The sequence below is a fragment of the Apus apus genome, chromosome 4 (genome assembly GCF_020740795.1).
Source record: "Apus apus isolate bApuApu2 chromosome 4, bApuApu2.pri.cur, whole genome shotgun sequence".
Classification (NCBI taxonomy): Eukaryota; Metazoa; Chordata; class Aves; order Apodiformes; family Apodidae; genus Apus; species Apus apus.
In genome coordinates this window covers 2,663,703-2,679,466 of record NC_067285.1, presented here as the reverse complement: position 1 = coordinate 2,679,466, position 15,764 = coordinate 2,663,703, and the positions used below count along the sequence as shown (strand labels likewise).

At 42.0% G+C, this 15,764-nt stretch overlaps 1 protein-coding gene across 2 annotated transcripts in view; it reads left to right on the top strand.

The window, feature by feature from the left end:
* Positions 1–15,764, top strand: part of DOCK1 (dedicator of cytokinesis 1) — a 296,429-nt gene that overhangs the window by 200,904 nt on the left and 79,761 nt on the right. For both annotated transcript variants that reach the window (XM_051617678.1, XM_051617677.1), the window contains exons 30-32: positions 10,801–10,879; positions 11,541–11,641; positions 14,936–14,994. In XM_051617678.1, the coding sequence (XP_051473638.1) occupies positions 10,801–10,879; positions 11,541–11,641; positions 14,936–14,994 (239 nt within the window). The remainder of the gene's footprint in view (positions 1–10,800; positions 10,880–11,540; positions 11,642–14,935; positions 14,995–15,764) is intronic.

The following is a 15,764-nucleotide window of genomic DNA, read 5'->3' as shown; positions in this document are numbered from 1 at the left end:
AATTCCCACCTTGCTCCAGAGCACATTTTTCCATGCGGGAGATCCCTGCTTAAAGGCAGCAAATTGAGCTGTTTGTGGTGTTGGTAGCGTCCCTCCGCTGCCCTGCAGTTCTGCTGCTGTGTGCAGGGCTTGTTAAAAGAGTGAACCAAAATGGGTTTGATTGTTCAGTTCCATTGCAGCTTCTTATGAGATGGTTGGTTTTTATCTGCAGGGTTATTTAGCCCTCCTGAATTGGAGAAAAACGTGCCTCGTAAGGGTGAAATGAATGCTGAAGGCAGGCCGAGGTAATCGGTGTTTCTGGTCTTCCCCAGCATAAGGGATGTACAGAAAAAAGAACAACATGCATTATAAATGTTATCCTGTTGTTATCTGCCCTGCAAGCCTGATTTTTGTGCTGCATCATCTGTGACCATTCCTGTGTGCAGTCCCTGGTGTGCAGGATACATTAACTCCTTCCACGGGAGCCAAAGAACCTGCTAGTGACAGTGGAAGGAATGAGCTCCTGTGCTGGGAGGATTCCTGTCGCTAGCAGGTATGGAAGCATCAGACTGAAGCATTTATTCCAGTGCTGTCTCCTTGCTCCAAACAGTGTCAGACAGGGGCCTGGAAGAGAAATTAGAAGAACAGCAAAGCACTGATCTTGCTCAAAGGTTAATAGCCAGGTTAGCTGAGCAATTGCCTGGGCAGCAGATGAGCGCTGGTCTTGTCTCGCTTCACTCCCTCTCCCACACATACCCCCCTTTAAAACAGTTTGTGTCACTTCAATATCTGAGAGCCACACTTGGGATCAAATGCCAGCCTACCTAAAGCTCCAGTGAGGTGGTTTTTTTTTTTAATTTCCCAGCCTTAGTGATTCCTTCACAAGACTGTCAGCCACAGGAGCATCCTTGGAACATCAAGGCGGAGCAGCTGCTGGGGCTTACCACTCTCATCTCTTGCCAGACATCCCATTTGAACCTCTTCTCCCTTCTTGTGTGTGTTTGCTGGGGAGGTGGATCCCAGTTTTGTGAAAGTTTAACTCTTTTAGACAATGTCTCTGAGTTTGTGATTCTTGGTGATTAGACAAAATAGTGACAGTAAGGGGTAGGACTAGATGCCAGATTCTTTTCAGCTCCCATCTGGCATCACCATGAACTTGACGTCTTGAGTGATGGGCAAAGACAAGAAACCTCTCCAGCAAATGGAATTGCTGAGCACACCTGTTTTATGACCCCAGCAGCACTGAGGAGATGTTAAACTAACTTCTGGACACCTTCATCTGCAGATTACTTTCCTTTTCATTATTAGTATTCTGTGATGGATTTTGATAAAGTAATTAAACACCCATAGGAAAAATTGAGATTATTTTTCAAGTGACATTATGACATTTGCTTAGCCAGCTGCAATTGTGCTAACAGTTGATTGCAAGATTGATGAAAATGCCAAAGAGTTCTATTGATTTATTCATAATTGCCTAAAGTAGCCTTAATCTGTCTTCACATCTAGGTAGCCATGGAAATGGGTGAGCTAGAGAGGACAGTGTGGTCAGCAGAAAATGAGGGAGGTTCTGGTGCTGCAGACTGAGAGACACTGTCAAGTATTTGAAAACTTTTGGGCCAAATTCAGTCAGAACTTTGGTGCTTTGTAGGAAAATTTGCCTGGGATGACCCTTCCCAGATTTCCTATGCATTACTTCTGTTGTTTTTTTTTTAAATTAATTTTCTTTCAAGAGTGAGTGCTTGTTTATAAAGCAGTGAGATAGGAAAAGAAACATCTTCTGCTTTATTGATTTTTACCTCTGAAAAACCGGCTGAATTCCCATCTCAGGTCAAGGTGAAATGAGAACAATGCTGACATCTTTCAAGAGACTCCACTCTTGTCTTATTGTTGGCCTGTAGGCACCATGGGGGGTATCAGAAAAGCCACCTTCCTTCTCAGCTTGGAAAGGCAGAGCTTGGTTAACATTTCTTTGCACCCACAGTAGCTGTTGGCCTATGAAAGCTTCAGGCTGCTGGGGAAGGTGGGTGTTGAAGCCGGGGTGATCCCCCAGCCCTGGCCAGCAGGCTCTGGTCATCTGAGCACCCATGAAGTTGTCCTCTGTGGCTGCACACTTGCTTGGAAGGGATGTTGTTTAGCAAATAAACTCATCAAGGGAAGATGATGATATCTGCACCACAGCAAAGACTTTTTGCATTTTATTGAGCAGCACATTATAATGAGAACTGCTTGTTTAATAGCCAGCCCGATTGCAGAGATTTCTTCCAGCAGCACTACAACAAATTACGTTTTAAATTAGAAGATCTGTTGTAAGTTTTTTGCCAACCACCATCACAAGAAGCAGTCTCTCTGAATTCAGCAAGTCTTCTTCCTTTAGGATATTTACTTTTGGGAGAGAGGAGCACTAATGCTGTCCGTTTGCAATAGGCACCACTTTCCCAGCACTGTAGCCCTAGCTAAAAACTCCTAAATTAAATTGTCTTCTGACATTTCCATTAGAAAACACTCTTTCTGAGCTTTTATTACTCTGTCATAAAATTCTCTAGGTAGTGAAATTTAGTACATAAGGTTATATCCATGGCTGGAGTTATGTCTCAGATAAAATTTCAAAATTTTTGAAAAAGAGTACAGAAGGCTCAAGCTGCTTTCCTGCACTCCAAAAGACCTCAAGAAAACCACAGCCTTGACTTCAGAGCAGTGGTCAAGAGAGGAGGAGAGTGAGGGCAGTCAGACCCTGCCACAAGTTGTCCAACGTTGCCCAGGTGAGTCCCCATCTTTGGAGATACTCAAAATCCAACGGGACATGGCCCTGAGCAACCTGCTCCTGTTTGTCCAGAGACCTCCAGAGGTACCTTCTGACCTCAACACCACCATGCTCCTCTGTCTTTATGCCAAGACCATTGAACAGACACCTGTGCTCCAGTCTGAGTGTTGTGTTGGTGCTGTTCTCGTGCTGAGGGTGCTTTTCTTCTTGAGAAGTCTTGGGAAGTGAATTTAGCAGGTATCTGAGGTGGCTTGTAAATCAGCATGGATCCATCCAGCTACTGGGTAGGCAGAGTACATCTGCAAGGACATTGGAATGGCCTGTAAATCAGACCCTTTTTTAACACTGTTTATTTCTGTACACGTTTCTCATTTGATTGTCCAGTGGTGTAACGCTCCTGCCTGTCTGTTCCAACAGAGTTGTTCTGTCACTTTGATTTTGAGGTGTGAGACAGCTCTGCTGCAAAGGTGGTTTTGTGAAATAAAACACTGTGTCTGGTACATGGTACCTGTTCTTGGTAGTCAGACCACAAGTTTATCCTTCAACGTTTGGTAACTTGCAGTTATTTTTCATTCGTCTATCCCCATTGTTTTAGAGGAGACACAGCACAGAATATGAATTGGGGAAGAGGTGTCAGTGATTATAGATAATAACCTAAACCCGTTCCTGAAATATTTATTAGAAAATAGGTTAGTAAAGTGACATGGTGCAGTGGGCTGGGTAGGACATGCTGAGAAGATTATGCTAATGGAAGTATTTAGTACCAGGTCATCACTGGGATTACTCTCTGCTATTATCATAGTCAGCCCAGGAATTGTAACTCAGGAGAAAGCAAATGATCAAGGTTTTTGTTTCTTTGCATTTTGGCTGCTCTTTAGCCTGACGAATTAGAGGTTATTGCGAGGAATCTTTTAGATGTTTTTTTTTTTAAAAAAAAAAGAAGACTAAGAGAGGTAGTCTAGACAGAAAAGTATTGTATACAGCAGTGCAAAATGAAAGGGGGTTTGGAAACCCGCGTTTGTCCTGGGCACTTGTCAGGTCTGGAGGAGTGAGAACGAGTGAGCAGTGGTAAGATCACCAGGAAAGAAAGAAGCTAATTTGGGAAGGGACAAAACTGGGGGAAATGCAAGGAGGGCAGATACCTTCATGCTCACTCGTTTGAATTATTTTGACTTTCATTTGGCTTGTGCAAATACACGTACGAGGTCACTCCGGATTCTCTGTGTTCCAGAGTTAACATAGACCTGGAGAGTCACGACACTGTGTGCAGTGACAGTGGGGAAGGGGTTGGAGGAGTATGTTAAAATACTAGTTATAATTCCCATGTAAGTAAGAAGTTGTTTAAAATTGAACTGTACTCTGCAACACTGAGAAGTTGAAAAAGAACTTGAAGGTATTTGAAGTGATTGCTGTTTAAAGAAGGCTTTGCCATTTATGCTTTAGTGAGCATTTATTCAGGTTTGGGTTTTGCACTGGGATTTCAAGGTCTAGGTCTGTTGTTTCATATGCAGTCTGACAAGATAAGAGTAGTCTGTCTCATATCTGCACAGTAAATTTGTCTCCCAGAGAAGCAAAAGCTCAAGCATGGAAAGCATGATGATGTGCAGGAAGGCTGATCAGCTGTAATAAAGCATTCATTATCCTTCCCTCTAAATGAGCTGAAATGACATCATAATAGTGCCTTTTATAATCTCACTCCAAGTTCCCTCTCTTTTATTGAATTATCAGCTAAACCTAAATTATTTTAAGCTGTATCTGTGTGTTCTTGTTTAGATGATTAGTCTGTCATTAGGGAAGCCATCCATTCGTTTTGTCGTTCTCTTTTGATCTTTGCTGAAGGAAAAATACTGGGGAGTAGGTTTGGAGCTTGTATTATTTCCTATTTTCTTGTCATAAGTATTTCACTTAAGTGCTGATGGTGTAATGCTAAATCCCCGTGTCCTGAAGCTAACTCAGTAATATACAAACTGGAGTATACTGTCAGAACTTTTGGAATATCTCTCTTTAGATTTCTTTTTTCTCCAGAAAAATCTTCTTGCAGAGGCAGTTTTGTTTGTGTGTGTGTGCATTGCCTGATGAGAGAGGGGTGTTGCAGCATCATGTGGCTTCCAGCTTTCCTCAGCTGCTTTAGCTTTTGCAAAAACTTTCCAACCCTGTGAGAAGCTGAGTGAAAGAAAATGGGGCAGAGAATATTCTTAAATGCGAGGGAACAACCAAATCAGGGCACTTGACTAATTAGAAGAGAGAATGGAGGAAATAAAAATGATTGTACCTGAGAAAGAGAGAAAAAAAAAAGTGAGTTGTTTGGCACAGTGACTAGTGCTACACTTATAAACTGAATCCCTTTGTCCCTTCTTCATTTATTATTGCCATTTGAAGCCTGGACTTGATAAATATTCCAAGCCTCCTTGATCCAGTGAGGTTGTTTGTAGGAAGAAAGGGGCCCCTCTGCAAAGGTAAAACTCCAGAATTGAACCATTCATTTTGGCAGTATTGGTGGAGCAATCTCTGAGTGTGCATCCAGAAACCAATTAACCACCTCCGGGCCTATTGGAAGTGATTAACGATCAATAACAGTTAAAAAAACCCCAGAACTCTGTAGTTGCTGTTGAAATTATTTCATGGCTTGAATCAGCAGCATATCAACTGATGCATTGACTCTGGATTGGAACAGTAAATAGGGAGAAATTACTGAAGAGATTAGTACTAATCTGTCCTTTTGCCCAAGGCAGGACAAGGGGATGATACCCAGCCAGATCACAGATGCTTGCCTTGCCTGGTTTTTGGGAGGATATATTTTAGAATTTCTGCTTTCAGTGGCCAGTCCTCAACACCACCAAGTTTTTTCTAATGTCTAGCCTGTGCCAGGGCTTTCTATATCTCCTGTCCTCCATATGCTTCACTGTGCTCCACTGGTGAGCAGTATTCCAGCTGAGGTCTGGCCAGGGCCCAGTAGGTAAGAACAAACCTTCCATGTCTCACAAGTACCCTTATCCTAATACAGCCCAGACTGAGCATTTCACAACATGGTGGCTCTTTGCTGCTCAGCCATCAGCTGACCAACACACTTCTCCACTCTTCTCCTGTGGGTTTGTGCAAGTCCTGATTCCTTCTGGCTCATGGACAACTGCTAAATGTGTAAAATATCCAGGAATCCTGATGATGGTGCAAGGCCCCCCTGTGATGGGAGCTATCTAAACACAGAATAAGAGGACAGTCCCAGCTTCAAAGGACCTAACTTCACCGAAAGAGACAACGGCAAGATGCTGATGTGTTTGAGAGCCATCCCCAGCACCACTCATCCCCAGGGCTCAGCACACACAAACCTCATCTGTCCAGGATGATAATTTTGTTATTGGGTAGATACTCATGCCCTTTAGCAACGGTCACTCTTCCTTCCACATATCCTGAGGTGACTTCCTTCGGTAATCAGATTCCTTCTGTTCCAATCACATAATAGGAAATGTTAATTTCCTTCTTTTAATTGGGTTGACAAGTCTTTTGTCTAACAAATCTTTCCCAGTATGTCAGGTTCTGTTGCCGTGTGACATTCTCAGTGTCACGGTGGAGCACACTGTGATCAGCTCCAGACTCTGAACTTCTCTCTTTTTCAGTATTTAACTTTTGTGGCTCTTCCTGGCACAGATAATTTATCCTTTTGTTAATTGAAACTGAACATCAAGAAAAACACTTCTTTTTATGCACATGCATGAAGCTCATCTTCATTATTAATTGCAGCAAGATAAGGTGTTCTCCGTCTGAGCACAGCAGATAGTTTTGATCACTTGTCTGCTGGCCCAGTGATGCCCAGGTGCACCTCTCAGCCTGAAGTGTCTTAGCAGCTGCCAGCTGCTTCTTCAGGACAGAACTGATGCACTTGGTTCTATTCTGCCTCTTCTGAGGAGCCATGTTTCCCTCAGTTGTTTCAGTTTCTCTAAGTTGGACAGTGAAGCTCCTGAAAATTGTCAGTTCTGCTTTGAAGGAGGAAGAAGATTAAACCAACACCTGGAATGGGAGGTGTCCCTGCCCATGCAGGGGGGTTGGATGTAGACGATCTTTAAGGTCCCTTCCAACCCAAACCAGTCTGGGATTCTATAACATTTTTCTGCTTCCTCTTTCAAATTTTATTTGGGCATAAACCTGAACCTTTTTTTCCATTCATGAGTTGCAGCAAACTGCACAGATGAGGACATGCCATTTCCTAGATGACAGCCAACAATTCTCCAAGCAATTTTTTTTTTTTTTTCTATCTAAATTATGTCTTCAGGGTAATAGTATTCCTGTCTGATTACCCATATGACTGAGTGTTGTACCAAAAAGGTGAAGAAGTGCCAGCCTGTCTTGCTTGTGCCATGTAGCCCTATGTTTATTGTTACTTCTGGTTCTTTTTCACTGGATTGCAGCGTGTTTGTGGGATGATAGTTGAATGCTCCAGGTAGAAATACTTTCCTTTTTTCTCAGCTTCACTTTGTGCCAAGTCTTTTGTGCAACCTCTGTAGCAGAATTTCCACCCTGCTTTGCATTTGATTTACCTGTGTCCTAAAAATGCTTTCTTAGAAATCTGATAATTTTTCTACCATCTTAGTTGTTCAGGCAAACCTGGAGGTATCAGGAACTAAAAAGTGTGTTTTCTTTTTTTAAAGAACTTGTTTTCACTGTGGTATCACAGCAAGAGCAGGGGGCTCATATCTATGTGCTTCAGTCTAAGAGTGGAGATCAACTTCATTGAAAGCTTTTTGAAACAAATGATGTCCTTTCCAGGTTAATGTTGTAGTTTGCTTTCTCCTAGGTGGGTTTGCTTCCAAAGGACGCTTGAGCATCTTTTATCCCAGTTTCAAATCAGTATTTTCAATCTTGGAGGGACTGAGTCATTTTCTTCCATAGGATTTCCAGAATATGGACATAGTCTTTGAGATCCCATTTCAGATCCTGTCTTTGAGATCCCATCTTGGTTCACCACCTCTCCTCACTCGTGTGTCAGCATGTAAGAAAATCTGAGGTGGTGAGGAGCATGGAGTGGCTGTCAGTGACCTTAGCCAGGTCAAAAGATGCCACGAAGATGATCCCAGAGCTGGAGCAGCTCTGCTCTGGAGCCAGGCTGGGAGAGCTGGGGTGTTGAGCCTGGAGAAGAGAAGGCTCCAGGGAGACCTTAGAGCACCTTCCAGTGCCTGAAGGGGCTCCAGGAAAGCTGGGGAGGGGCTTTGGACAAGGGGAGGGGGGGACAGTTTCAAACTGAAAGAGGAGATTTAGGTGAGACATTAGGAAGCAGGTGAGGATGGTGAGACACCAGAACAGGTTGCCCAGAGAAGCTGTGGCTGCCCCATCCCTGGAAGTGTTGAAGGGCAGGTTGGATGGGGCTCTAAGCAACCTTATCTAGTGGGAGGTGTCCCTGCCCATGCAGAGGGGCTGGAACTGGATGATCTTTAAGGTCCCTTCCAAACAAACCAGGCTGTGATTCTATGATTCTGTGCTCACAGGGGTAGCAAGAGGCTGGTTGTGGTTGATTCCCACCACACCTCTTCAGCTGAAGAGGTTGTGATCCTTCTGCAGTTGCAGTTTACAGTAGATGCTGCATTGTTTGTTCTTTTTGGTATTCACTAGAATTAATACAGGGGGAAAATTAGAATTACAATTTAAAGAAAAAAAATGGTATATAAAGTAATGAGATTGTTCCAAAGCTTAATTAGATGAAACAGATTGAATACATTACAGTGATGTCTTGAGGCAACATAATTAAACTGTAGGGATAATCCTTCCTGTATTGGAACTGATTTTATCTTCATAAGGCAAGGAGCATTGGATGGCCCTGCCTACTATGTTAAATTACTAATTCTTCTAGGAAGACTTACAAATCTCATAGTACTATCAGACTTGAAAGCCAGAAAACAAAGCAGAGTGTAAGTCTATGTGTCAAACTGTTGATAGTCTGATTACATGGGTAACTTCACTTTCAATCTTGGTATGTGCTAAAGCTCAGTAATTGAATCACAGATCTGAAATACATACATCTGCAGTGTGGTGTAGTGTGTGCTGCATTCATCTGATTTATAAAATCTCTTGATGAAGTTGGCTCCAAATATCTACACTGACAAAGATACTGTTGAATATTGGGCAGAAGTGCTGGTCCTGAAATGCATCTCTGTGTGTGCTGGATGCAAGCACAAAGGTGCCTTCCACAGCTGAGCTAGAAAGAGTAACTTTGGAATATGTAGGTATGTGTGTATATTTGCATTTATGCATGTATTTTCTTTTTTCTATATTCTTTTATATTTTATGTGTTCTTTAATCTTTTAAATTTTCTTTTGTATTTTCTTTCATAGATTTAATTTTAATTTTCAAGTTTGGATACTTTCCTTCTCCATTCCACTGCTGTTGGGGTGATTTGGCTGTGTAGTTCAGACACATAGAATCATAGAATGGTTGAGGTTGGAAGAGACCTTAAAGCTCACCAGGTTCCAGCCCCCCTGCCGTGAGCAGGGACACCTCCCACCAGACCAGGCTGCACAAACCTCATCCAACCTGGCCCTGAGCACCTCCAGGGATGGGGCTTCCACAACCTCCCTGGGCAACCTGTTCCAGCACCTTCCTACCCTCATGGTGAAGAATTTCTTCCTGATGTCCAACCTAAATCTCCCCTCCTTCAGTTTAAAACCATCACCCCTTGTCCTATCACTATCTTCTCTGATGAAAAGCCCCTCTCCAGCTTTCCTGGAGCCCCTTCAGGCACTGGAAGGTGCTCTCAGGTCTCCCTGGAGCCTTCTCTTCTCCAGGCTGAACACCCCAACTCTCCCAGCCTGTCTCCAGAGCAGAGCTGCTCCAGCCCTTGGATCACCTTCATGGCCCTTCTCTGAGCCCTCTCCAACAGCTCCTTTCTCCTTCAGTCTTTCCTCTGCTGAGGGCTCCAGAGCTGTACACAGTACTCCCTAATGTACATCCTAGTGATGTAAACATTTCTGCCTTTGTTTATTTATGTAATATGCAGAAACATTCTCCCTTAGCATCCTGATGCCATGTGTTGCCTGGAGGCTTCATTTCTCTTGTGTTACCAAACAATTAGCTAAAGGTTTTCTTTATGCAGGTGTCTTAAATTAAGAAAAGATCTTTCAAACTGCCTCTACTGCTTTGTTTTAAATAATTCTGATGTTTGTTTGCCAGCCTGTAGAAAGATTAACTTTGTTATTTGCATTTAGTAGTGAGCTCTCTTTAAAAAAGATTGTTATTGGGGGAGGGGGGGGAAGTAGTACCTGTCATGAGTGGTCTTTCTTGTTGCTGGTCCTTGCAGGAGACATAAATCCCCAGCACAGCCTGCTCAAAAGACAAGCTCATTTGTCTGGACATTAGCTGGCAGTTCCATAGCATGGATTTCAAGTTTTCAGGAGGAATCAAATGTTTGTTTTGAAAATGGAGATGAGGCTACCACAGAATAATATGTTTACTTTTCAGCACCATGAATATGTAGTGACCTACTTAAACTACACCACTTGGATCTGCTTATAAAGCTTGTCAAGCCAACTCCTGGTGCAATTTAAGAAGCATCTTTTTTAAACAAGCCATAGACCACACTGGGTGCTCGGTTAGCATTTCAGGAGTAGAAGAGTGAGCAATGTTTTGAAGATTGTCCTTCACCAGCATTTTTATGTGTCATTGTGCCATAAGTGTGATAACATTTGCCTGATGTGTTGGCCTGGGCCTGCAAATTCAGCCACAGGCAGTTACAGGTCTAAGTTAGATGCAATGTTATGATACTGTAACTTTAAAAAAACATATACACTTCTTTTCTAATAAACTGAATTTTTAATGATCTCTTGATTATCACAAGATATTTTAAAGACAAGTGATTTTATCCTGGTGTTTCTGCATATGCTAATTCACTTGATTAATTTGGAGAACATCTGCATATAATTCTGTATACTTAACAGTGGTGAGATCACTGCTTTTCAAGTAACAGCCACAAATTTCACTTTCCAGACAGACTCAGGTTTTTGTCTAATTGGGATGCCAAATGTACAAAGGTACCAGAGAAGAGTGTGTAATTATGTAATTTTCTCTTGATCTTTCAGAGTCTTCCTGCGAGCAATTAATCAGTATGCAGATATGCTAAACAAAAAATTTCTTGATCAAACCAACTTTGAGTTACAGGTAGGAAAAAACACCAGTGTCTTGGGGACTAATGTTAATGGTGCAAGAAATGTCTGCCCTAAATGTGTAATTTTGGTGTGTGTATGTGTTGTCATGAGCCTGGGGTGACCAGTTAGCCCAGTTAAGTTGTTTGAGGCTGAGCAGGTGTGTTTGAGCAAGTCATGTTCTGTGGGTCTCGTCCTAGAACAGCACCAGGTTTTACCCAGAGCATCACAGCTGCTCCTTCAGGAGCAGCAAAAATGGGTGTCCTGGGTGTCCTCCCCCTTTCTGCAGGAGATGCTTTTGTAGAATTATTGTCCCAAATGTGGAGCCTGAGAAGTGTTGTCCGAGTGTCCTGCGGAGGAGAAATGCTCCGGTTTAGGTCACTTGTTCAGGATCCTTAGTGTTTTTCCTGTTTATGTGTTCACATTTAAATTTCCTTGACTCATCAAAACACAGTGGATTAGGGTTTGTAGTTGGGAAGTGTTTTGTGAAAACATAAACACAATGAGGAGATGTACTAAGGATGTATCAAGAAACACTGTCTCTCTGGTGTCTGTTATTTTCTTCTTTAAATATTCATGTGCATAATTTTGATACTTCTGAGTTGTTTTGTAGGTGTGGAGAGAAACATCTCAGAGAATTAATGGTGTCTTTTTTTTGTCATTTTGGGGGCTGTCAGCTTTGGAACAACTACTTCCACCTGGCTGTTGCTTTTCTCACGCAGGAGTCTTTACAACTGGAGAATTTTTCAAGTGCTAAAAGAGCAAAAATACTTAACAAGTAAGTCCTATTCATCATCTAAATCATGGACAAGAACTCTAGGTCTATTAACATAATTTTAGTTTAATTTCTTAGCTAAATCTATTCAAATTGAGATGCAATCATGGTATAATGAAAGGTTGGTTTTAAAAACATGAATCAAGTATTGCATGTGTTTCTACCCTTGAATTAAGATCTAAATTACATGATTCATTACTGATGAAGACAGTATTTTATACTGCAGGATGTTCATAAAGTCAAGACTTTTCAGAAGTATTAACATATTATAAAACTGCATTTTTAAATCACTTTAGCTTTGTGCTTATTCTAATCTCATTTTACGTGTGCTCTTTATTGCTTAATCCCTAACGGCCTTTTACAGTGAATTTTTGTAACTGCAGCCAGTTTCTCTGCCATATCCCTGAAGAATGGGCTTGGATAACTGCAGCCTTGTACTCTTTCCTGGTTAAAAGGGATTACATTGCCTCCCTCTGAACAGGGAGCTTGAACTACCCCTTTGCTATTCAGAATCCCACAGCAAATGAAACCTGTCAAAAGAAAAAGACTGGAAATCAGACTGGTGCAGGAATATTGTATTTAATGGCTATATTTCTCTGAATTTCATCAGGGTGCCAGTGTAGTGGATCTTACTGTTGATTAACTAAATTGAAAAAAGCCAGTGGTGTGTTTTCAGACTGTGGATTCTCTTCCTGTGTCAGCATTTGTAAAGAGTGCCTGCAAAAGCAGTTCCTTGCAATAGTCAGTCAGGTTCTTGCAATTCACAAATATGAGGATTTTCAAAGCTAGGATTCCCTCAGCAAGTATCACAGAATCCCAGACTGGTTTGGGTTGGAAAGGACCTTAAAGATCATCCAGTTCCAACCCCCCTGCATGGGCAGGGACACCTCCCACCAGCCCAGGTTGCTCCAAGCCCCATCCAACCTGCCCTTCAACACTGCCAGGGATGGGGCAGCCACAGCTTCCCTGGGCAACCTGGGCCAGGGTCTCATCACCCTCACAGCCAAGAATTTCTTCCTAATGTCTAATTTAAATCTCCCCTCTACTGTAGCTCAGCCCCCTATGTTCAATATATATTTTATATGTGTATCTATATAGAGGAAGAGGAGGCATTTTGTGTTGCTTCACCTCCTAAACTGAAGCCTTGTTGCATATTAGGCTGATGAGAGAGATCACAGTGAGTGAGGATGGACAGGGTTTGTCCCTGCTGCAGTGCCATGGGATTTTAGAGGCTTTTTGCTTTAACTCTGATGGTCACAGACTTGAACTGGGACACACCAGGCCCTGTGTCCCATCCCTTTTTTGTCTTTTTTTTTTTGGCAGATAAATTTTGCACTTCAAACTCATCCCCTCTGTCGTGAGTACTGAGGAGCTTTTTTTGGAAGCTGTGCTTTACCTGAGCTTTGAAACAGAATTTTTAAGCACTGGATGATCTAATACATGTACCTGTAACTCCTGGGGCTTCCTTGATGAAACAGGAATATTTACAAGTCCAGTGGAAAAGTGGTGTCAACTGGAGCTCAGGTTTTTTGCATTCATGCTATAAATATCATAAATAACATTATAGTCACACATTTGCAAAAGGAAATCAAGATGGTTTTGTGGAGCCAGGTGAATTTTATTTCATTAGATTTAGAAGTTATGGAGCAAAGTGGTTTTGCACAAGATGGGACGAGTGATGCAAATTCTCTTTTGTAATTCAGATTGAAAAGGATGCTTGGAAAAGGCAAAGTGTTCCAGCCAAGTAGTGGGCAGAGGGATCCGGGCTGTGGCTGCTCTTGGTCTGTCCAGCTCTGAGGTGCACCTACCTGAGCAGCTGAGTGCAGACCAGACTCCTGGCCTGAACACAAAGCCAGCAGCTGAGCTGATGCCAGGCTGGAAATCACTGTCAAATACATTTGTGGACTGATATTCCTATTCGTGAGGACAGGAACCCTAGACAGAAAGGTTCTTCCAGTGATTTCTCTGTTAAACTGAGCAGTGTGTCTGGCAGAGGAAACCCAAGAAATCAACCAATGTTTCTCACTGCTGATGTTAGTAACTAGATTAAGTCATTTGAAGTGGTTATTTAATGAAGTTTGCTAAATTGTAAGTCTCTGTTTATAATGATTTCACAAGTTGTTGTTTTCAGTTTAATCATGTTTTGGAGGCAGAAATCAAGACCATAAATTCTACAAGACGTGATAAATGTATGGTCTGGAAGCACTAATTTTTATTGCTGTGTGAAACCACTTCCAGCTCTGTGCTGTCATGAATCAGTTCGTTCCATATCATGCTCACCCATCTTCCTAAGCATATATTTCAATTAATATGTCAAATATGTAATGATTAACAATTTAATTATTGTAATTTGTAGGTTTTTACTAAACATTGCATTTAAGCATTAGATAATAACACATTCTTTGTGGTGCAGAAGAATCTCTTTAATCCGTATTAATGACGAGGTATCTCACTGTTATCCCACAGGTTGCCAGGTTGTACCGTTTCACTCACCTGGTTATTTAAGTAATGATCTTTAACATACAAATATCCTGTGCAGCAAATACGTTTTTGGAGCTCATTATGGTTCTGATCCCATCATTAATGAAGGCAACAGGATGTTTTCCAGTCATTAAGCTTTCCTGGTATTAAAGCGGAGAGGGAGTGGAATAATAAAGTAACGCTGGTAGGAGATGGAAGGTGTTGGTGGCATTGAGGTCTAAGATGTCACAGGATGTTCTGTTTTGTATTTTCTAGGACAGTGCTATGCTAAGAGGGTTTATAAAAGTAAAATACAGCCTTAGGCTGTGAAGCTCTCTGCTGTGCTTCCTTCAGCCGTGGCTGTTTGAAAACTAAAAAGTGCTCACAATTAATCTCAGTAACCACCCGTATGTCCCAGAGGAGGGTCAGGTGCTGTGAAGACATGGCAGAGAGAGGTTTTGCACAGGGAGATGTTTGTGTGTTCTCCCTTTGGTAAGTGTTGCTGCAGAAACTGACAACTGGGGACTTCTGAGGGAGAGCAGGGAACAGGAGGTGAGGAAGAGAAGCTGGTGGCTGCGTGGCTGAGGCTTTTGGGTCCCCTGGACGTGTCACCCCCTTGTAAAAGGGACATCCCGCAAAGTTCAGTATTTATGGATGCATGGCTGAGCTGGTGAGAGAGGCTGTGCACTGTGGTTGTATTGGTGGAACTTGGAAACCCTGCTCTGTAATTTCACATATTTCTAAATGCTGATCACATTTTAACATGAGATGTTTCTGCGTATTTATATCTGGTTATTTATTTTTCTTTACATGACGGCTTTGTTTTCTTTTTTTAAGGTATGGTGATATGAGGAGGCAGATTGGGTTTGAAATCAGGGACATGTGGTATAATCTGGGTAAGTAGCCTGAGCACCTGGTGCCTAATGCTTTCACTCAGTGCTTGGATAAACCAAGTTAGAGATAAAACAAACTGGCTTTCTCTTGAAATACTGGTAGGCTTCCAAAAGGCATTAAAATTGTGGGTGATAGATGAAATAAAGCCCCCCCTGCATGCTTATTTTGCCATCTGGGAAGACAGATAACTGGAGACAATGTTTACGTATCTGCTGTTTTTTCACGGTGTTCAACATCACAATAAATAAAAAGAAACTTATGATGATACCTGTTGAACACTTTTTTCTCCTTAAATATAGAGACACACACATATATGTATACACACCCATACATGTGGCTGCAGTAACTGGGACTGTAGCAAAATTAAGGCATCCAAAGGATATCAGGAACTTCTCCTGGAAATTCTGCTCGAAGTTGGGTTTTCAGTCCTGTTTGGCTGTATCAGAATGACTTGGGAAGATCAGCAAAGAATGGCAACTTAAGCATTCCTGGAGTTTGTGGGTAAATTAGGCACATCTGACTGTCTCACATCTCTGCTATTCTATGGGTATAATTTAGCTATATGGGGACTGAATTTCATGAGAAACTGAGTATTTGCTGTGACCTGAGTGTACTCATCTGCCAGATTTCATTTTCCTGAGCTTAACAGCAGAGACACTTCGGCTCTTCAGAGTTTTATCAAAAGTCCCTTAAATTATCAGAAATAAATGCATTTGCCACTTCTCTTCTATCTCTAGCTGAGTTGTTGTTGCTGAAACTTGAAAAAAATCAG